The sequence below is a fragment of the Oncorhynchus masou genome, chromosome 15 (assembly GCF_036934945.1).
Source record: "Oncorhynchus masou masou isolate Uvic2021 chromosome 15, UVic_Omas_1.1, whole genome shotgun sequence".
Lineage (NCBI taxonomy): Eukaryota > Metazoa > Chordata > Actinopteri > Salmoniformes > Salmonidae > Oncorhynchus > Oncorhynchus masou.
The window spans coordinates 35,998,543-36,021,898 of NC_088226.1; the positions used below are offsets into that span (position 1 = coordinate 35,998,543).

At 45.9% G+C, this 23,356-nt stretch overlaps 1 protein-coding gene across 1 annotated transcript in view; it reads left to right on the forward strand.

The window, feature by feature from the left end:
- LOC135556186 (SH3-containing GRB2-like protein 3-interacting protein 1) overlaps nucleotides 1-23,356 on the forward strand; it is a 107,589-nt gene that overhangs the window by 49,584 nt on the left and 34,649 nt on the right. Inside the window, 1 exon segment of the mRNA XM_064989180.1 lies at nucleotides 21,448-21,520. Within this exon segment, the coding sequence (XP_064845252.1) occupies nucleotides 21,448-21,520 (73 nt within the window).

A 23,356-nucleotide genomic window follows, 5' to 3' on the forward strand; every position in this document is an offset into this window, starting at 1 on the left:
AACAAGCGGCGACAAATCGACGCGCGTCACGTTCCCGAGTGGGCCACCAGAAACGCTGGCGAATGGAAGCGAGCGTACCCCCGAACGCCGGGTGGCCGGCTAACTTGGCAGAGTGGGCCCACTGAAGAACGGCCGGACGAGTAGGAACGGGAACGAACAGAAGGTTCCTAGGACAAGCTCGCGGCGATGGAGTGTGAGCGAGTACTTGCTTTACCTGCCTCTCAATTCCCCAGACAGTCAACCCGACAACACGCCCCCAGGGAGAATCCCTCGGGGTCGGTGGAGACCTCAGAAGAACTGAAGAGACGAGATAAAGCATCAGGCTTGGTGTTTTTGAGCCCGGACGATAAGAAATAACAAACTCGAAACGAGCGAAAAACAGAGCCCAACGAGCCTGACGCGCATTAAGTCGTTTGGCTGAACGGATGTACTCAAGGTTCCTATGGTCAGTCCAAACGACAAAAGGAACGGTCGCCCCCTCCAACCACTGTCGCCATTCGCCTAGGGCTAAGCGGATGGCGAGCAGTTCGCGATTACCAACATCATAGTTACGTTCTGACGGCGATAAGCGATGAGAGAAAAACGCGCAAGGATGGACCTTGCCGTCAGAGAGAGAGCGCTGAGAAAGAATGGCTCCCACGCCCACCTCTGACGCGTCAACCTCAACAACAAACTGTCTAGAGATGTCAGGTGTAACAAGAATAGGTGCGGATGTAAAACGATTCTTAAGAAGATCAAAAGCTCCCTGGGCGGAAACGGACCACTTAAAGCACGTCTTAACAGAAGTAAGGGCTGTGAGGGGAGCTGCCACCTGACCGAAATTACGGATGAAACGACGATAGAAATTAGCGAAGCCCAGAAAGCGCTGCAGCTCGACGCGTGACTTAGGAACGGGCCAATCAATGACAGCCTGGACCTTAGCGGGATCCATCTTAATGCCCTCAGCGGAAATAACGGAACCGAGAAAAGGGACAGAGGCGGCATGAAAAGTACACTTCTCAGCCTTCACATAAAGACAGTTCTCCAAAAGGCGCTGGAGGACGCGTCGCACGTGCTGAACATGAATCGGGAGAGACGGTGAAAAAATCAGGATATCGTCCATGTAAACGAAAACAAAAATGTTCAGCATGTCTCTCAGGACGTCGTTAACTAGTGCCTGAAAGACAGCTGGAGCGTTAACGAGGCCGAAAGGAAGAACCCGGTATTCAAAGTGCCCTAACGGAGTGTTAAACGCCGTCTTCCACTCGTCCCCCTCCCTGATGCGCACGAGATGGTAGGCGTTACGAAGGTCCAATTTGGTGAAAAACCTGGCTCCCTGCAGGATCTCGAAGGCTGAAGACATAAGAGGAAGCGGATAACGATTCTTAACTGTTATGTCATTCAGCCCTCGATAATCCACGCATGGGCGCAGGGACCCGTCCTTCTTCTGAACAAAAAAAAACCCCGCTCCGGCGGGAGAGGAGGAGGAGACTATGGTACCAGCGTCGAGCGAAACAGACAAATAATCCTCGAGAGCCTTACGTTCGGGAGCCGACAGAGAGTATAATCTACCCCGGGGGAGTAGTTCCCGGAAGGAGATCAATACTACAGTCATACGACCGGTGTGGAGGGAGAGAAGTGGCCTTGGAACGACTGAACACCGTGCGCAGATCGTGATACTCCTCCGGCACCCCTGTCAAATCGCCAGGCTCCTCCTGTGAAGAAGGGACAGAGGAAACAGGAGGGATAGCAGACATTAAACAGGTCACATGACAAGAAACATTCCAGGATAGGATAGTATTACTAGACCAATTAATAGAAGGGTTATGGCGCACTAGCCAGGGATGACCCAAAACAACAGGTGTAAAAGGTGAACGAAAAATTAAAAAAGAAATGGTTTCGCTATGATTACCAGAGACAGTGAGGGTTAAAGGCAGCGTCTCACGCTGAATCTTGGGGAGAGAACTACCATCTAAAGCGAACAAGGCCGTGGGCTCCCTTAACTGTCTGAGAGGAATGTCATGTTCCCGAGCCCAGGTCTCGTCCATAAAACAGCCCTCCGCCCCAGAGTCTATCAAGGCACTGCAGGAAGCAGATGAACCGGGCCAGCGGAGATGGACCGGAAAGGTAGTGCGTGATCCAGAAGGAGAGGCCTGAGTAGTTGCGCTCACCAGTAGCCCTCCTCTTACTGATGAGCTCTGGCTTTTACTGGACATGAGGTGACAAAATGACCAGCGGAGCCGCAGTAGAGACAGAGGCGATTGGTGATTCTCCGTTCCTTCTCCTTGGCCGAGATGCGGATACCCCCAGCTGCATAGACTCAGCATCCGAGCCGGCGGAGGAGGGTGGCAGTGATGCGGCAGGTGGCAGTGATGTGGAGAGGGGAGCAACGGAGAACGCGAACTCCTTTCCACGTGCTCGGCGACGAAGATCAAACCGTCGCTCTATGCGAATAGCGAGAGCTATTAAGGAGTCCAGACTGGAAGGAACCTCCCGGGAGAGGATCTCATCCTTAACCTCGACGAGGAGACCCTCCAGAAAACGAGCGAGCAAAGCCGGCTCGTTCCAGTCACTAGAGGCAGCGAGAGTGCGAAACTCAATAGAATAATCCGTTATGGATCGATTCCCTGACATAGGGAAGACAGGGCCCTGGAAGCCTCCTCCCCAAAAACAGAACGGTCAAAAACCCGTATCATCTCCTCCTTAAAGTCCTGATACTGGTTAATACACTCAGCCCTCGCCTCCCAGATTGCCGTGCCCCACTCACGCGCCCGTCCGGTAAGGAGAGAAATGACGTAGGTGATGCGGGCTGCGCTCCTGGAGTAAGTGTTGGGCTGGAGAGAAACACCACGTCACACTGAGTGAGGAATGAGCGGCACTCAGTGGGCTCCCAGAGTAACACGGCGGGTTGTTGATCCTGGGCTCCGGAGACTCGGAAACCCTGGAAGTGGGCGGTGGATCGAGGTGGAGTTGGTGAACCCGTCTTGTGAGGTCGGAGACTTGGACGGCCAGGGTCTCAACGGCATGTCGAGCAGCAGACAATTCCTCCTCGTGTCTGCCTAGCATCGCTCCCTGGATCTCGACGGCGGAGTGAAAAGGGTCCGGAGCCGCTGGGTCCATTCTTGGTCTGATTCTTCTGTTATGTACTTGAGTGAAGACCCAAAAGCGGTTTTAACAGAAAACAGAGTTCTTTAATGAAAAAACAGGAATGGCATAAATCCTCTTCCAACGTTGTCAATGGAACAAAAGAACGTTAGTATAATGCAGGATGCACCTGCCAGGCAGACTCCGACAGGATAGGACAAGGTGGAAGCAAACGAGACGACAGCTTGCTTCTGGCATCAAAAACACAAACAAGAATCAGACACTGAAAGTAGCAGGAACAGAGAGAGAAATAGAGACCTAATCAGAGGGGGAAGAGAGAACAGGTGGGAAAGAGTGCATGAGCTAGTTAGGGGAGATGTAGAACAGCTGAAGAATGAGAGACAGAGAAGGTAACCTAAAAAGACCAGCAGAGAGAGACAGAGTGAAGAGAAAGGACAGGAACAGACATAACAAGACATGACAGATGGGGGATTTATCAATAAATGAGGGCAGACACAAGAGAAGGTTATGCGCAAAATTTAAATAAACCCCCTGGAAAGGGGGGTCTGAGCTGGCAACCCTGAGGTACCAAAGTTACAATCTGATGCCACGTTCAAGACAACTGGGAAATCTGTGAAAAAAACTAGTGTTTGGACAGTCTTCCAATTCGGAATTCCAACTCGGGAATTGGGCCTCTTTCTAGAGCTTCGAATTTCCGACCTGAAGATCATTGACGTCATGATTTTACCTAGTATTTTTCCGAGTTCACAGCTGTTTTGAAAGCACCATAAGTCAGTCGAGTGAACTGACCCTTGCTATATCATCTTTGGTCTGACGGAAATGACAACACAATATACAGAAAATAAGTCACTTACTTTGATGGAACACACACACGTCCAATTTGCAAGAGAAAGGCAATGCAGGCGCCAGCCAGAAAATGTGCTGGGGGAAAACGTTTGTGCAAGGTCTGTTCTGACTAGAGATGCGCAATGTCTTCATCCTTGAGCTGGGGAAACACTCAGGAAGTGCTTGGGCTCAAGTTGAAGAGAGAAGTTTGTCTGCTCAGTCAAGCTTAAAAAAATAAATTGTCCACAAGAGTGAAAAGGGCAACCTATTACGCAAATTAAGGAGGAGGTGGAACATACCTCAATTCAAATTGACAAGTTCAAACACAGCCTATTGATAATTAGCAGGCAACGTGCCTTGGTTTGAGTGCAGTGCGGGTAACTGTCCTGTTACGTAACAATCAGATTTTGGAACAATGAGAGCATTCTGACATCACGCACATGAAAAACTCACATGGGCGACGGTTAGAGATATTTGGAACTCCCGCTTGAAAAGGTTAGGTTTGCCTTGATGAAGTACTGTAGCATCATCAATCCCACCACAGCCACGAGCTGTTCACTCCCTTACTGTCAGGCAGACTGTATCGGAGCATGAGGTCTGATACCAACAGGTTCAGAGACTGTTTCTATCTACAAGCCATCAGACTGCTGAACACTTGAACTGGACTGACCACCTGCGCTGACTCGCCGCTCCTTAGCACACATGCATTCACTCATGCGCACACACCCACACACACATACACACACACACATTCATGCTACACGCACATCACAACTGTTCCGACCAGAGTCTTATTAAATATTGCTAATGCTGCATTTAACACCATAGTACCGTCCAAGCTCGTTATCAAGCTCGAGACCCTGGGTCTCGACCCCGCCCTGTGCAACTGGGTACTGGACTTCCTGACGTGCCGCCCCCAGGAGGTGAGGGTAGGCAACAACATCTCCACCCCGCTGATCCTCAACACTGGGGCCCCACAAGGGTGCGTTCTGAGCCCTCTCCTGTACTCCCTGTTCACCCACGACTGCGTGGCCACGCACGCCTCCAACTCAATCATCAAGTTTGCGGATGACACAACAGTGGTAGGCTTGTTTACCAACAACGACGAGACGGCCTACAGGGAGGAGGTGAGGGCCCTTGGAGTGTGGTGTCAGGAAAACAACCTCACACTCAACATCAACAAAACTAAGGAAATGATTGTGAACTTCAGGAAACAGCAGAGGGAGCACCCCCCTATCCACATCGATGGAACAGTAGTGGAGAGGGTAGTAAGTTTTAAGTTCCTCGGCATACACATCACAGACAAACTGAATTGTTCCACCCACACAGACAGCATCGTGAAGAAGGCGCAGCAGCGCCTCTTCAACCTCAGGAGGCTGAAGAAATTCTGCTTGTCACCAAAAGCACTCACAAACTTCTACAGATGCACAATCGAGAGCATCCTGGCGGGCCGTATCACCGCCTGGTACGGCAACTGCTCCGCCCACAACCGCAAGGCTCTCCAGAGGGTAGTGAGGTCTGCACAACGCATCACCGGGGGCAAACTACCTGCCCTCCAGGACACCTACACCACCCGATGTTACAGGAAGGCCATAAAGATCATCAAGGACAACAACCACCCGAGCCACTGCCTGTTCACCCTGCTATCATCCAGAAGGCGAGGTCAGTACAGGTGCATCAAAGCTGGGACCGAGAGACTGAAAAACAGCTTCTATTTCAAGGCCATCAGACTGTTAAACAGCAACCACTAACATTGAGTGGCTGCTGCCAACACACTGACTCAACTCCAACCACTTTAATAATGGGAATTGGTGGGAAATGATGTAAAATATATCACTAGCCACTTTAAACAATGCTACCTAATATAATGTTTACATACCCTACATCATTCATCTCATATGTATACGTATATACTGTACTCTATATCATCTACTGCATCCTTATGTAATACATGTATCACTAGCCACTTTAACTATGCCACTTTGTTTACTCATCTCATATGTATATACTGTACTCGATACCATCTACTGTATCTTGCCTATGCTGCTCTGTACCATCACTCATTCATATATCTTTATGTACATATTCTTTATCCCCTTACACTTGTGTGTATAAGACAGTAGTTTTGGAATTGTTAGTTAGATTACTTGTTGGTTATTACTGCATTGTCGTAACTAGAAGCACAAGCATTTCGCTACACTCGCATTAACATCTGCTAACCATGTGTATGTGACAAATACAATTTGATTTGATTTGACAATTTAAACATTTGGCCCCCAATCCCCCCTTCCCTGATACATCTGTAATAAATATTATACTATAAATTGTGCCTTCCTTTGTTACACTTAAGCAAAAATGTTGTTGCATTGTCAAGAAGGAACCTGCAAGTAAGAATGTTATCGGACAGTGTATACTATTTGTATCCTGTTCATATGACTAATACAATTTCAAACTTGAGCTAGTTTACCGCATCATGGAAGGCCAAAACTCCACCCCGCCAAAACAAGTGGAAATTTCAGGCTGTCTTTTCAAACAGCTCTAACACAACAAAAACTGTACCATAGTTTTCACAGTATTATTCCAACCTCATAGTGTGGAGATATACCCTCACTGGCCAGTTTATTCAGGACACCCATTTAGTACCGGGTCGGACCAGCCTTTGTGGCAAATCTTTGTGTCATTCTTTAAGGTGTTCTGAAAAATTCCACAGGGACGTTGGTCCATGCTGACGCAATGGCATCATGCAGATTGGACGGCGGTACATTCATGCTGTGAACAGCCCGTACCATCTCATCCAAAAGATGCTCTATTTCAGGGGTACTCAGCTACTATTTGAGAAGGTCCAGAGACACATTTCGTAGGTGGCAAAGGTCCGGATGCATATCATCCTTTTTTGGCGCTGTGGTACAGCGTAGTAACAAACATAGTCATCTACGACTTAGGAAACTTGTTGTTATATAAAATGTACATTAAATACATTAAATGAGACAATAAGACACACTTTCTTTTGAATGGAAATATGTGCATGATTGCGTCAACAATACTGAAAAACAAAAGTGGTTGCATATTTGTCTATGCCATGCAATATTCATGTGTAAGTCACTCTGGGCCTTGCCCTTGCATTAATGAGAGTAAATACACTTTCTGACTCTTATGCTTTGAACTTTGGCACAAATGGTTTGAGAGCAACTCTGAGACACTGGTGCAGGTGTTCGTTGGTGAGCCTGGTGCGGTATTTGTTTTGAATGAAGGTCATAGTGGAGAAGGCTGATTCACAGCTGTATGTGGAGCCAAACATGGTCAGGATGTATAGTGCTAGTTTCCTGAGAACAGGGACATCCGCTTGCAGGCACCATCTTTACCCGGAAAGTGACGGTCAAAATCACCAGCCTGCTCCTTCAAAGACACATTTTCTTGCCGCTCAATCAACTCCATTTCCTGTGGTGCAACATCTACCCATCTGAAGATCTGTTTAGCTTCTTCTGACAATGTTGTCACATTTGTGACCAAGAAGGGTTTCGGGATGAGCAGCAGCAGTGTTCTTCCAACAAGTCATCAAAACAAGCCAAAGTTATCCATCATCTTCTGGATGAAATCAACATGGTTGGGAATGTCTTTGTGTCCCTGCGTTTGCACCAGCAGTTTGGGGAAGTGGACAAGTTCTCCCTGGAGATCATTCTTGAGAAGAAAAAAATTTATTCTGGAAAGCCCGGACTGCTGATATCATTTCACACACTGTGTTGACCCGTCCCTGCAGCTTAACATTCAGTTGATTTACGGGGTGATGTAATGTTTGTCAAAAATCTAACTGTTTCCATCTTCTCATCTTCCCAAAACTCTGAAAACTAAGTTGCCTTGTCACTCTTTTGCTCCAGATTTATCCCACAAACTTTCCAAAACCCTGTCTTTGCTGAGCTTCTGACATTGTTGTGCAGTGGAAAGAAAACTGACATAGGCCCCTGTCAGAATACCTCGTAAGCTGGCGGTGTTGTAGGGATGATGTTGCTCTCAAAAAGTTTATCGGTTTCATCATCGTTGTCATGACCTCAGAATACGTTTTCCCCCCAGACTGGCACACCGGACAGATTTGATGGATGATGCAGTGGTATGATGTCAGATCATGGTGGTCCTCTTTCAAACATGCAACCAGCCCCCCCTCTCTTCCTATCATGGCTGGAGTGCCATCTGTGGTGATGGATACTACTGACTTCAAATTCTATTTGTCACATGCGCCGAATACAACAGGTGTGGACCTTACAGTGAAATGCTTACTTACGAGACCCTAACCAACAATGCAGGTCGAAAAAAATATGGATAAGAATAAGAGATAAAAGTAACAAGTAATTAAAGAGCAGCAGTAAAATAACAATGGCGAGACTATATACAGGGGGGTACCGATTCAGTCCATGTGCGCGTGCACCGGTTTAGTTGAGGTAGTATGTACATGTGGGTAGAGTTTTCTATCCCATTTTTTGTCAGCATCCCTTTGATGGCATCAGGGATATCCTCTCCCTGTGTGTGTTCTTTGATATAAAATGTCCGAATGTTTTCTTTCTTCCATTTGTCACATCCTTAGTGCACACACACACACACCATGAACCCCCATGATACACTTTCACAAACGCTCAGCCCCGCCATCACGTAAACACTTGGACGCAGACCAAGTGAGGGAAGGAGGGATAGAGGAAGATACCATCTGCTGTTTCCTTTGAAAAGCCCACCAAATCATCCACATGCTAATCAGACTAGTCTATGACACATTTTCCCTCCGTGAAGTAAATTAACATTTCCACACTGCCTAAAACAATAGCAGAGTGATCTGGATCATCAGTCATCACACTGCAGTTATGATTCATACGTGCTGTCACTAATATGAAGGATATGGGGGTAAAGCCATTTAAGTGATTGGTTGGTCGGCGCGTTGGCAAGCCCTGAGAGGATTTGGCATTCGGGGACGAACACATCACATAGAAAGCCATTGGAAGGACACAGTCACTCAGGCAGCCACTCGCAGGAACAGGAAGATAGAGGATTTATATAACCTTGGTTAGGCGCCAGGGATAGATACTGGGTCAAGGGTTAAATTGGGATACGGGATGTGGAGTAACTGCATTCAAAAAGGCAGTTTAGTTTGAAGTGAACTCCTTCACCTTTTCACATTCAAAAGCGGGCAACGCTCAATTGAACCATATGCTTTCCTACAATATTTTGTGCAGGTCCTGTGCCTCTGGTAGCTTCCAATATGTAGAAATATGCTATGCAGGTGTGCCAGAGAAGAAGGATCATATAAGACAACTCGTCTTGTCTTTGTTTCCTCTGGTTATGGTTGACTCCACTAAGCTCTTGCATCCTCCACTTCTCTGGCATCATGGAAATTCCACGACAATGAGTGTTCCACCGACCTTTATATTTTTAAATGTTTGTAATTTAGCAGGCGACTTACAGGAGCAATTAGGGTGAAGTGCCTTGTTCAAGAGTACATCGGCTGATGTTTTTTTCTTTTCTTCTTTACCTAGTTGGCACAGGGATTGAAGCCATCAACCTTTCGATTTCTGGCCCATCGCTCTTAACCTCTAGGCCTCCTGCTACCCTTCTGATGAAGCTTTTACCTAAATGAACTAGAGTGGTTTTCTGAGTTGTATAATCATCAGGCTGACTTGAGGACGTGACATTGTTGTCCACAAGAATAGTACAATATTTCATAATCTTCTCTGCATTTCAATTTTCACATTTAACTTTAGAGCTAGACATGAGTTGAGTTGTTTCGTAATTCTTATATGTGAGGCTTTTAGCAGGAATATAGTATCAGACCTGTATATTAGCCTTCATGTGGAACTGTCACCTAGTCACAGCCTTGCCTGACATGATCTGATTAACTTTTTGTGTGTGTGTGTGTGTGTGTGTGTGTGTGTGTGGGGTGTGTATGATGGTTTAAATCGTATGTGTAGGGTGTGTCAATTGATTCTATGTTTTAATGTACAAGCAGCAGCACTCTCTATTGTCCAAGTAACATTTTCCTTCAGGGACAATAAAGTATATCATATCATTTAACCTGTTAATGCTATTCAGCCTGTTCAACATGGTTGATCTGAGCTCTTTGATCAGGAATATAAAGTGAAATTGACAAGAAGATTGAAGGGCGGCTGCCTATTCTATTCACTCACACAGAGCACTCCGCTATGACCCAGGCACCAAACCACCTTACCTTTACAGACATGAATATTGGTTAAATGGAGCAACAAACCATCTTTTTGTGTCGCATTATAAAACTACTGTCAAGTACAGGTCAAGTATGTTTTGTTGAGTTTTTTTTTTGTGTGTAAGTGTGGGTGTGTGAATTGCTCCGCTCAGCCCCAGACCACAGCAGACCTTCAGAGGCCTCCCTCTCGTCTTCTTCTTATCCTCCCACCTGGTTTAGGAGCTGGCACTGGACCGACCGAACGCCCGTCTGTCTTACTGAGTCAAACACTAATTGCTCTCCTCATCACAGATTAATCGGTTCACTCGCCTACTGTTTTAAGCTTTAGCTTTCTGCTGATATGCCTCCTAACGATGATTTGCGGGCCAATGCTATCATACAGTGCCCTTTTTCTATGAGTAGTCAGACCCCCCCCCCATAGGTTCCCATCTAGTAGTTTATGTTTTATGTTACTGCAACGTTGTGGAGAGTCCCTTGGGTGATGTTATTGTTTACTGTCGTCTCTACAGTGCCTCTGTGACATGGATACATGTTTCATTGTCTCTCTCTCTCATTTGAATAGCAGTACAGGTAGGGATTAATGTTCAGACATGTACTAACCAGGTGGATAGATTTTTATTACCGGTGCACGAGCTGGGCAATCTATGTGAAAGCACTACTGATGCAATCTATTTCGGGCTATACATGGCCTGTCCCTTCTATTCTCTCAGAGCAAAGGTTGTCTGTTTTCTGATCACCGGGCCTTTTCAGTGAAAGGTTAAACTACTTCTATCGCTCAAAGAATACTCTCGTCTGTCTTTCGTGACTCCTCTGAGGGCCGTGTAGGATCAATAAGGTCGGAGTTATGGAATGAGAATGGCACACTGTGTGTCTATCAGACGTTGTGTGTGTTACAACATGCCAGGCAAATTCATGTGCAATTTCAATGTATTTTGTTGAGTAACAAAATGTGTCTTGTTTCCCCACTATAGAGTCCTCTAGGGGCACTTTGTTTGGAACTCATGCTGTAAAGGCTTGCAGACCTCATAAAGGGATCACGGCGCTCCTACTGCTGGCTGGCTGATCTTTACGGCACCGGTACTTCCACCTACTGCTGTTACTGAGAAAAGGGCACTTGGCATAGCTTACGATTGCTATTTGTATGGTGTACACAGGCACACGTTTAGTTTACCATATATATATATATTTTTTTATTCTATTCTTGTAAGTATTTGGATATTGTTCATGAATATGTGTTTACAGTTGTTTGTTTTTTGTATTTTTAATGAATGTTTAACCCTATTCATTATATTGACAACTTTTTACAATGAGAATCCAGAGTTATTCATCTGTCAAAACAGGTTCATCTCCCCTCTGTATTAGACAAGGGTGGTTACCGTGAAGAATAGATGTTGCCCCGGGGACTCATTTGAGGAGCGCACAGCATTTTGTGTCTACTCAGTGAGCGTGAAGCAAGGAACAACCGCCCAAATAAGACTGGTTCCCTCTCCTCTTCTAGTTCTACCGATTGTTGAGCGTGACTCTCCAGGGCTGATTTGTTGTAATAGGAGAAGCATCTGTCTGGATTAGTTGGATTTGATCTCGAGAGAAAATGGTACAGACAGAATTTACAGGCCTAACCAATACAGTGCCCTGGTGCTATAACCCATCCAGCGAACAGTTCAGTTCAATGCAATATACAACTTCAACCAACAAGTTCTGAACGTCGTCATAGTCTGGAATGCAAATGATGGTTTATAATGTGTTGAGCTGTCTTCTAAAGTATGGCACACAGTATTCTGCAAACACACCAGTCATTGTTATTATAATGAGAGTTGGAGTGAAGTATGTTCTGATGAACACAGGCTGCTCATTGAGTGGTGTATGGAACAAGCAGATGTTGCTGAAAATGGTGAAAATGTCAGCCTTTGGTGCATGTAATAGGGAGCCTCGGGATATGATTCCCAGCTGTTAGGGGAAAACCAGAAGAGAGATGGAGAGAGAAAAAGAGAGACTACAGACTGAGAAAGAAGGTGTACAGATGGACGGTTCCCCCGTCCTGCAATTCCATGACACCTTTTGTCTGCTGTCAACTGTCAGTGTCCTGGTGCAGTGGGATCTGCCCATCATGACGCGCTTTCCTTAGTGTCCAGCCTCACGTCATTAGCTTAAGAATCTGTGTGTGCATCCGTTCAGCAACTGACAAATCCGGTGCTGCATGTCGTTGTGTGTGTTCGAGAGCTGTGTAATGTGTATGCACAATGTCTGTGAAAGTTCAGTGTGTGTGTATGTGTGTGTGTGTGTGCGCATCCACACACGTGTTTGTGTACAGTAAGAGTGTCTGTCCATAGCTGACAGTGCAGCCACCTGAACAATACAGTAAGAGGCCAGCCTTAGTGCACTCTCACACTGTGAGTAGGGCTGGTGGCCTGAGTTTGGCGGCCATTTTCGTGTCTCTATCTAAGTGAGTCGGTGCTTGCTGCCCGGGGCTCTGTTCTGTCTTTCAGTGTTTCTCTCTTCCCTGTTTCTCTGTCTCTCTGTTTCCCTGTCTCACTGTTTCTCTCTCTCTCCCTCTCTCTCTCTCTGTATTTCTGTCTCTCTGGGTTTCAGTCTTCTGAAAATAAGAACAGACAGGTGCAAAGGCAGCCTCTCTGTCTAATCTTCCTCTTCTACTCTGCCTCCTCTAATCTTCTCACTCCTCTATGTTCATCCTTTTCTCCTCTGCCCCCCTGCTCTGCTCTAGTCATCTTTAAAGAGAGAGTTCAGGTGAAGCAGCAGGTCTCCCGATCTGATTTTATATCACGGCAGGGCATCAGACATGGCATCAGGTCACAAAATGGAGAATCGCTGTGTGTGTGTGTGTGTGTGTGTGTGTGTGCAGCTGTAACTGCGTACTTGGCTGTGTGTCATTTGAGTGTGTGTCTGTGAGACTGCACATTTGTTAGTGCATAGAGCCGTATCTGCCAGTCTCCTGCTGCATCTCTCTCTCCTCCTCCATCCTCACAGGAATGACTCATGCCAACACTGGAGCCATTTTAAACCTCCCTGCCAGCCTCTATAACCCAGCTCTCCCCGGCCTTCCCCAGCACATACTCTGACTCAGATACCACATCCCTGTTTCACACCGTAGCCCCATTGTCTTTCGTCAGATGGTGTCATTCTAACGTGACAGGAGCCACCTGGGGAAGCAAATCGTAGAACTAATCTTTACAAAATATTGATACTATTTCTAATGGTCTTAACTCACTATCAGACATCCCCAAATGGGCACATTTATAGGTCTACATGTACATGTAGTCCAGGTAGCCTAGGCCTACTTCTACAGTGTATTCCAGAAAGTATTCGCACCCCTTGACTTCTCCCACGTTTTGTTGTTAGACTGAATTCAAAATGGATGAAATATTTTACAAAATCTCACGCATCTACACACAATACCCCATAATGAGAAAATGAAAACATGTTTTTTTTTTTTACATTCTTGCAAATGTACTGAAAAGGAAATACAGAAACAAGTATTCACACCCCTGAGTCAGTATATGTTGGAATCACATTGGGCAGTAAGTCAAAACTGTAACTAGGCCACTAAGGAGCATTCAATGTCTTGTTGGTAAGCAACTCCAGTCTACATTTGGCCTTGTGTTTTTAAGTTATTGTCCTGCTGAAAGGTGAATTTGTCTCACAGGGTCTGTTGGAAATGCACACAATTAAGTTTTGAAACAATGAATGCACACAAAATGTATGGGAGGGAGCGCATTCTGGAGAGAGGCGTACCTTGTGCGTCTTAGCCACACTCCCCTTATTCTTGGTCCATGGCATCCCCGCGGCCTCCTCAATGGATTAGTCCACTGAGACGGGCTTAAATCATACAGGTGTCTCCTGTGCCATGAGCAATACATGTGTATTTGCAACTACTCGACCCCAACAAAAATGTTGGTCGACCAACAGCCTATCGAACAAACAATCGACTAAATGGGGTCAGCCTTACTTGTCTTACCACACCTGTATGAATCACCGGACATTTCTATATATCCCTTATTCTCTCTTCTGTATGAATCACCACAAAAACACCCTTTTTACTAACTACCATATGCCTTCCTGAAGAACCATTCTTTTAAGATACTGAGCATAGTCTCTCGGAACCAGTGACCGCCCAACACCTCCATAACCTCACACCTTCCAAGAATAAGTGTTTCTGAATGACCTCACGCCTTCCAAGAATAAGTGTTTCTGAATGACCTCACGCCTTCCAAGAATAAGTGTTTCTGAATGACCACAAGCCTTCCTAGAATGGCCACTCTGAGTGACCAGACACCTGCGTTTCTCTCCTTCCTCGGCGTGTGCCATTCTTCACGACTCAGCATGCATAGGAGCACCCGTCTCCCCCTCACTGCTGCCTGTCTGTGTGGAGAGCCCTCCTGGCGGCCAGCCTGAATCTGGTTCACTGTGGATAAAGAGCCTCCCCAGCTGTCCCCCTTTAAACCAGCTTGTAAAACAGTCCCTGCTTCAAAGGGGGAAAAAACTGTCCCTGTTTCAGAGAGTGTAGAGCACCCTGAATGGGCCCAGTCACCGGCTTGGGGGAAAGAGAGTGGAACAGTGTGTGTGTGTGCACAAATGTGTGTGTCATTGTGCATGTGCGTATGCTTTCAATCATAGCTTTCTTGCTTTGGAGGGTCTGAAATAGACAGTCAACGTCTCCAGACTACAGTTAAACCCAGACACACGAGACATAAATACATAAAAGCCATTGTGTTGCTTAGAATACAGAATGGCACACAACACTAGTCTCCCCATGCACTCCAGACACACATGAAGCCAGAAACAAGCAAAGAACTAACAAGATAGCCAAGGTACAAACATCTAGTAAAACACAGCAATAACAGAGCTATTGTAGAGTAGCACTGTAGATCACTATCAGTGTGTGGCCCCAGGAGGTGCAGTTGGAGTCTTGGAGAGATTCAATCTTCTCTATGCGACCTGTATTTCTAGTCTGTTTTATGCCTGCAGAATTTCCAGGGCAGCAAACTAGCAACAACCTGTCAAAGCCAAGATAATAGTTGAATGTAGGTTTCAACTAAGGCCTGATTAGTTGTGAGACTTGTTTTGTTTTGGAATAGATGTCAAGATTTGGAGACACCTGTGGGGGGATTGACAGAAACAGAGCTACCTTAGATGATATATATCAAAAGGCGACATATCAAAGACGATGGAATTCAGAGAAATGATTGCTTTGCAGTGTATATTCTCCTCCCTCACATTGGCCCAGATGTCATCCATAGTTAGGTGGCGCTCCTGCTCTCTTATCATCTGGGAGTTTCTGTGGCCTTTTCTTCTATTACATTACTGTGTCTTTAAGAGAGACCACTAATGACGTTAGCACTTCTGCTAGCTCTGGTACGGAAGCCATTAAGTCGTTAAATAGCATCCACTAACCAGGCACTCTGTTATTTTCATATCCACTAATTAACCCCTACGCACGGGGAGGAAGGCCTTCATGTGTTGTCAATCCCAATGTCAGAGGACTGCATTTTGGCAGACTCTGTTGCTTTGACCGTGGATGCGTGGCGTGAACACGCATTGCAGTAAATAGAGTTATGACCGAGTTTGTAGAGTAAATGCGTTTAGAGAGAGAGCGAGAAGAACAAAGTTGTTGTGGTCACTATTTCTATGGTTCAAATCAAATTGTATTCATCACATTCGCCGAATACAACAGGTGTAACCTTACAGTGAAAAACTTACGAGCCCATAACCAGAGGTTGAGGTTGTTGTCCTGGCACCACACAGCTAGGTCTCTGACCTCCTCCCTATAGACTGTCTCGTCGTTGTTGGTATCAGGCCTACATCTGTTGTGTCATCGGCAAACATAATGGTGTTGGAGTCGTGCCTGGCAGTGCAGTCATGAGTGAACAGGGAGTACAGGAGGGGGCTGAGCACGCACCCATGAGGGGCCCCTGTGTTGAGGATCAGCGTGGCGGATGTGTTGTTACCTACCCTTACCACCTGGGGCGGCCCGTCAGGAAGTCCGGGATCCAGTTGCAGAGGGAGGTGTTTAGTCCCAGGGTCCTTAGCTTATTGATGAGCTTTGAGGGCACTATGGTGTTGAACGCTGGGCTGTAGTCGATGAATAGCATTCTCACATAGGTGTTTCTTTTGTCCAGGTGGGAAAGGGCAGTGTGGAGTGCATCATCTGTGAATCTGTTGGGGCGGTATGCAAATTGGAGTGTGCCCTAGGGTTTCTGGGATAATGGTGTTGATGTGAGCCATGACCAGCCTTTCAAAGCACTTCATGGCTACAGACGTGAATGCTACGGGGGTCGGTCGTCATTTAGGCAGGTTACCTTAGTGTTCTTGGGCGGCACAGGCACTATGGTGGTCTGCTTATAACATGTTGGTATTACAGACTCAGACAGGGAAATGTTGAAAATGTCAGTGAAGACACTTGCCAGTTGGTTAGCGCATGCTCGCAGTACATGTCCTGGTAATCCGTCTGGCCCTGCGGCCTTGTGAATGGTGACCTGTTTAAAGGTCTTCCGGAACAGCTGGTGCTCTCATGCATGCTTCAGTGCCATTTGCCTCGAAGCAAGCATAGAAATAGTTTAGCTTGTCTGGTAGCCTCGTGTCGTTTGGCAGCTCTCGGCTGTGCTTCTCTTTGTAGTCTGTAATGTTGGCAAGCCCTACCACATCTGACCTGACTCTGCGTCCCCAAATTGACACAGCCTCTGCGTCCCCAAATTGATGAGGGGTTACGTGTTCACACTTCCACTTGCCCCAACCAACCTCCTCCTCCGCAGACCTCAGCAACCTTTGCATACAGGAAGCAACATTTAAGAGGAAAGAAGAACACAAGACCGGGAGGGAACAGACAGGAAAGATTGAACATGACAACACCAAACTATGGTCAGCCACGTAAACATTCAGGAACAGGGCACAAAAGACCGCATCAGCTACAAACTTCAAAGAAAAGAACATCAGGGTCCTTAATTTTAACTACAACTCCCAACGATTCATAGTCACTTCCCAACGTAACAGAATTTCACTCATTTCAATCAGTCAACCTTGTAGTGTTCAGCGATCTTCAACAGCTGTTCTTTAGTACATAATCCTAACATTTCCTCTGATGGAAAGCGAATGAACTCATCTACATAAGACGCCATAGTCATAAGTAAATTATCTTGCTCAACCCCTCTGCTGAGCACATCAGACCACAACCAGAGAAATGACAATCACCCTGAGCACCACAGAAGAGAGATGAGATACGGTGCTTCCCCAAATCCTACAATAACTCAACCCGAGGCTTCGTGCGGATTTTTACGCACTGTAGCCCACTGGCAAGGAAATAAAACACCCCAGCATGCTGGAAAATTCCACCAAGCCACGGATGTGCTCCGGAGACAACTGCTCAGTCCACAGACACCACACAAAAATAACAAACATTATCCATGCCCAACATATTCCAAAAATGAAACGCGTCGCTAAGCCTATCAGGGGAAAAAGGCTATAGCTCCGGGTAGCAAGTTCCACTACCCTACCCAAATCTTCCACCGAGGTACACAGCCGATTTACTCACCTCCTCAGACCGATGTCCCAACAGCAAGTAGAACAAGAGTTTCCAGGCTGGGCAGGGCCTGGAAACTAACCATTATACTATCTCCAACGCAGCACAAACCAAACAACAAAGGCAACCAATACTGGGCCTATCAAACTCAAACAGAAATATGCAAACCAAACACGTACGGAATTTAACATACCTCCACGTTCTCCCAAACCAATACGTTCAAAGATCCCGGATGAGCTCCCACTTGTCACGAACCGACTCAAAGCCCGTAACAAAAGGGAGACAACTTGGAGATAAGGAGTAACAAAACATATTTATTAAATAAAGTATATGTAAGTACAATATACAGTGGTGTGTGTAATCAGTAGTGTAAGTGAGTGTTTTGCATGCATGAATATGTTAATGCAGGGTGTTGAAAGGTGCCAAAGCAAACAACCAAACGGCAACAAGATACACAACAAAATCTATAAAGGTGTCTGCATGGAGCGTGTCTCTTCCATGAATGGGGAAGTGGTGTATTTATCCTGGGACACACCGGGCCAGGTGTTTCCCATGTAGCTGACGACCCTCCCAACTCCGCCCACCGGCATCCTAAAAAGGAAACAAGAACAAAGAGAGAATACGGAAGACAGAGTGGGAGGGTCGTCACATGATGAAGCCAATGACTGATGTGGTGTACTCCTCAATGCCAGTGAAGGAATCTCGGATTATATTCCAGTCTGTTCTAGCAAAATCATCCTGTAGTTTAGCATCTGCTTCATCTGACCACTTTTTTTATTGACCAAGTCACTAGTACTTCCTGCTTTCATTTTTTGCAGGAGGATATAATTATGGTCAGATTTGCCAAATGTTGGTCGAGAGAGTGCTTTGTATGTGTCTCTGTGTGTGGAGTAAAGGTGGTCCAGAGTTTTTTCCCCCCACTGTTTGCACGTTTAACATGCGGATAGAAATTTGGTAATTTAAGTTTCCCTGCATTAAAGTCCCCACTTCTAGGAGTGCCGCCTCTGGGTGAACGTTTTTCTTGTTTGCTTATGGCGGAATACAGCTCATTCAATACTGTCTTAGTGCCAGCCTTTGAATGTGGTGGTATGTAAACAGCTACGAAGAATACAGATGAAAACTCTCTAGGTAGATAGTGTGGTCTACAGCTATTCATGAGATACTCTACCTCAGGCGAGCAATAGCTCGAGACTTCCTTAGATATCGTGCATGTGTTATTTACAGAAGTACATAGCCCTCCGCCCCTTGTCTTACCAGATTCCGCTGTTCTATCCTGCCTGTACAGCATATAACCAGCCAGCTGTATGTTGATAGTGTAGTCATTCAGCCATGACTCCGTGAAGCATACGATATTGCAGTTTTGAATGTTCCGTTGCTTGTAGGTCATCTATTTTATTCTCCAGATTTCCACGTTTGTTGCAGAATGGAAGGAAGTGGGGGTTTATTCGATCGCCTACGAATTCTCAGAAGGCAGCCTGCCCTTTGGCCCTTTTTTCTCTGTCTCCTCTTCGAGCAAATCACGGGGATCTGGGCCTGTTCCTGAGAAAGCAGTATATTGTTCGCGTTGGGCCCCTCAGACAGATTCTGCCAGTCCGTGGTGAGTAATCGCAGTCCTGCTGTCCAGAAGTTATTTTCGGTCATAAGAGATGGTAGCAGCAACATTATTTACAATTTCTTTTTCAAAATAAGTTACAAAAACCGCTAATAAAAAAATACAATCGGTTGGGGACATGTAAAACCTCTGCCGCCTTCTCCGGCGCCATGATTACAGTGGTGGGGGTCTTGCTGTGTGTGAGTCACTGATACTATATATGTGACACTTACTATGCTTCCTGTGCGTGTGTCCTGTGTGTGTGTGTGTGTATACAGCTCCACTGCACCAGTGTATTATAGTTATGTGGCTGAGCCCTGAGGATGCAGAGGGGAATATGTTAGCCGGATCAATGATAGCAGGCCTCTCCGGATCGATTTCTCATTTGGGTTTCGACAGGTACCCACAGAAGCAAACCCCTCTAGTCAGGGCAGGGTGAGGCAGTGGCAAGTACCCACTACCCATAGGCCTACTACACTCTTAGAAAAAAGGGTTCCAACATGGTTTATCTGCTGTCCCCAGGAGAACCCTTTTTGGTTCCATGTAGGGTCAGGCTGCGACAAGCAACCACAAACGCAGCAGGGACAGAGGCTGTGACAGAGGCAGGTACTGACAGACACCCAGAAGGACAGAGGCAGCTGAGACAGGTAGGTAGGTAGTGACAGGTCTCCACAGCGCTTGTAGACAGACAGGGACAGGTAGGTACTGATATAGGCAGAGACTTACCTAAGATGACTGTATATCTGAGGAGGAAGAGCGAGAGAAACAGACGTGCATAGCGGCATATTTTGACTCTTGTCGCGTATCTCTTGGACTGGTAGTTTAATTTGCATGCTACAGACGAGGCGTGTTTAGACTGTTGAGGAGATTGCATGGCGATAGGTTTCCTCCTGCCTGTGCTGTGTTGATTCTCCGTTCGTCAACCATGGCATTTGTTTTTAATCCATGAGTTGAGCCACCGGTATTGAATTCAAGCGCTGACATAGAGGCTAGGGATAAAGATACGGTGTGTGTGTGTATTCAAGGCTGCTTCGCGCAGACACCCACTTCAAGGCTCTGGGTCCACCAGTGCTTCGTCAGTCACACTGTAGTTTGAGAGGTACCGTAGAGGCGTGAGACGACAGACCGAGAGACATGAGAGAATGACGAGGCTTGAATACTGGGACCAGAAATGCAGGGAGATAACTGGGCCTTCATTTTGGGTAAGAATGGAACATTGGAATGTTAATATGTCCCAAAGAAATCATGCCAATTTCAGTCTGCTGGAGCTGTTGGAACGTAAATCTTTACGGTGGATGGGCTGCTTCAATATTCTGTTCCAAGTCATTTCAGTCGACTCCAGTCTCTTTGGTCTGCGGAGGACTGAATTTGGAGAGCAACAAAGTTAGCTTCCCTTCTGAGTTCGTGTTTTAATCGTCTAATATCGCGGCAAGTTACAGATCTCTTGAAGCAGAATACGCTTGATTTGTGTTTACTGAGAAATGCTTCTCTGCTGTGAAGGCAATTATCTTATCAGCCATGTTCTGTTTTACTCTGCCTATACTTTATCCTCACTTAATATTTTACAGAGGTAGGTGCCAGATTCCTCCGTACTCATTGGCTATACTATGAGTTATTTCTGTTGATGGTCCAGTGTATTGATTTAGACTGGGTAGAGTCTGAATTTAGACTCAGTACTAATGGTCGTGTCCGTATCAGAGGAGGGGGGCCTTGACAGATCGATGATCAATAGAAAGGCATCCATCTGCATTGGCCCTGAGCACCATTTGAGATGTGAACGAATATTAGCCTTCACAGCGCAATAGTGTTAGCCTTCACAGAGTGCTCTGCTACTAAATAATAGATGAAAAGCTCACCTTTGATCCACCGGACCATAGATCTGGGCCTCTGTTCTGACACTGGAGAGCTTAACCTGGCTCGAACTCTATGAATACACACAGATGGACACACACACTGCACATACAGACACACACATGCACTATGTGTATACACAAACATGAATATGCTCAAGTTCACGCACATACAATACCTAGACACCTTGTGATATAAACACACACACACACACTCATACTCATACACACACGGCTCACAGCTGGGAGTTTCTGACTTTTGCTCTTTGATGCTGCTGCCTGTTGATTGTGTGTGTGACTGTGTGTGAGAGACTGCGTTTGATCTGTTAACACACTAAACTGTCTCTCTCCTCTGGTTTCTCCTCAGGATTGAAAAAGCGTACCAGGAAGGCCTTCGGGATACGGAAGAAAGAGAAGGGAGACAAGGACAATGACTCAACGTAAGTCTACCAGTCTAACTTGCGCACACACACACACTCGTAAATTCATATACACGACTGTCACCCAAAGATGATTCCACTGGCTGTGAACGTTCCATCGAGGGCGTTGAGATTCTGTTGACCCTGGACATTTACGTTCCCCCAGAGGAACTCTACAGTTTGAGCCATAATATCTGCTCACCCGAGGACTGTTGTCTTGGCCAGCTGTATGGCAGTGCCCATGCCTCTGTGAAACTGCCTGTACTCTGGCTTCAAGGCTCAGCACTGTGATCAATCACAACCTGGACCTAGTGTTTTCTCTAATGCTGTTTGGGAAGTACCGATTCCCCTCACTGGGTTGTATGTGCATCCATGCACGATAGCTTTTCATTTTGATTCAGGACATCTGATAAGCGGGTATGAACCTGTTGCTGTGTGTGTGTGCATGCAAGTGTTTGTGCCCAGTGATGTAGTGGTATTACCCTCCACTACAACACTGTTTGTGCGTGTGTGTGCTTGTGTGTGTGTGTGTGTGTGTCTGTGTGTGTGTACTGTTTGCAGGGGAAGTCATCCCTTTCAAACCAATACAACTTTAGCATCTCGGCAACTTTTTGTCGACTTTCACTTATATATGAAAGGTATTGCCAGCAACAAAGCCTCTTCTTTTTATTTCCGCCAACCGACCTAGTCATGATTGCTGTAAAATTCTACCTACGGCTTAGTATGGAATGTTGCTGTGGCAGCATTGGTACACACTACGCTCTTAAGCTCTGGGTGGTTGCTAGGCAGCGGACATTACTTCTATCATCCAGGCAGTTCTAAAGTTGGCGAGGCGTGTCACTTCACCGGTCTCGTCGCTTAGCCCACCACATGCACTGTTTTCTTAACCACAACTGTGTGGATCTATAAAGAATGGATGTGGGAATAGGAATAAAGTAGGCTAATGCAATTGCTAAAAATGGTTGATGACTGAAACACCCAAAGTCATCCAATTGTTACGATAGGATTTTAAGCAATAGCCTGCCTGCGTGCGGCCAACTATTTCAGCACCATTTTGCGCCTCTTTGAGACGAGCGCGGGGACTCCTCTTGATAAATCAATCCGTGTCCGATTTTTTTTCACATTTTATTTTCTCTTTTTTTTCCACTGAAACTCATTTTGGATATTGGTTTGACTACAATTAGACTGTATAAATGTTAGCCGAGGTGAGTGCTGCTCATGATCGTCTTGTCTAATTGGATCATTTGTTAGCACAGATCAGAACACTTCGCCAGCGTGTTATGTACAGTAGTTAAACATGGGGATTATTTTTCCTCTTCACTCGCAGTGGCTTATTAGCCCAGGCCTACTCCCGACCAATAGCCTGTGACTTGTCTTCATCAATCAATGTGATGTTGTTTAACTGAATCTCCGTCTGTATATTAGTTTAATTCTCTGATTTGAGCAAACAGGTGGAGGTGGTATAGTTCATCTATCGCTGATCAGAAACATTATGGATGCAAAAATGTATCGTGAATTAAATGTAAGGCCTATTCAGTTTACTTGATTGTGTAAAAGCAATTCCGAAAGCCAGCGGAGGTTGTTTTCTATCGGTATCGTGATGAAGATGCTCTCAATATAAGTATGATCCCACATTTGCTCCCGAACACAGGGAAGTGAGGGTAGAAAAGCCTTGGCCTCTGTTTCAAAATATACAGTGCATTAGGAAAGTATTCAGACCCTTTCAATTTTCCACATTTGTTTTACGCTACAGCCTCATTCTAAAATGGATTAAGATGTTTTTTCCCCCACTCATCAATCTACGCACAATACCCCATAATGACAAAGCAAAAACGGGTTTCAAATTTTTTTTGCAAA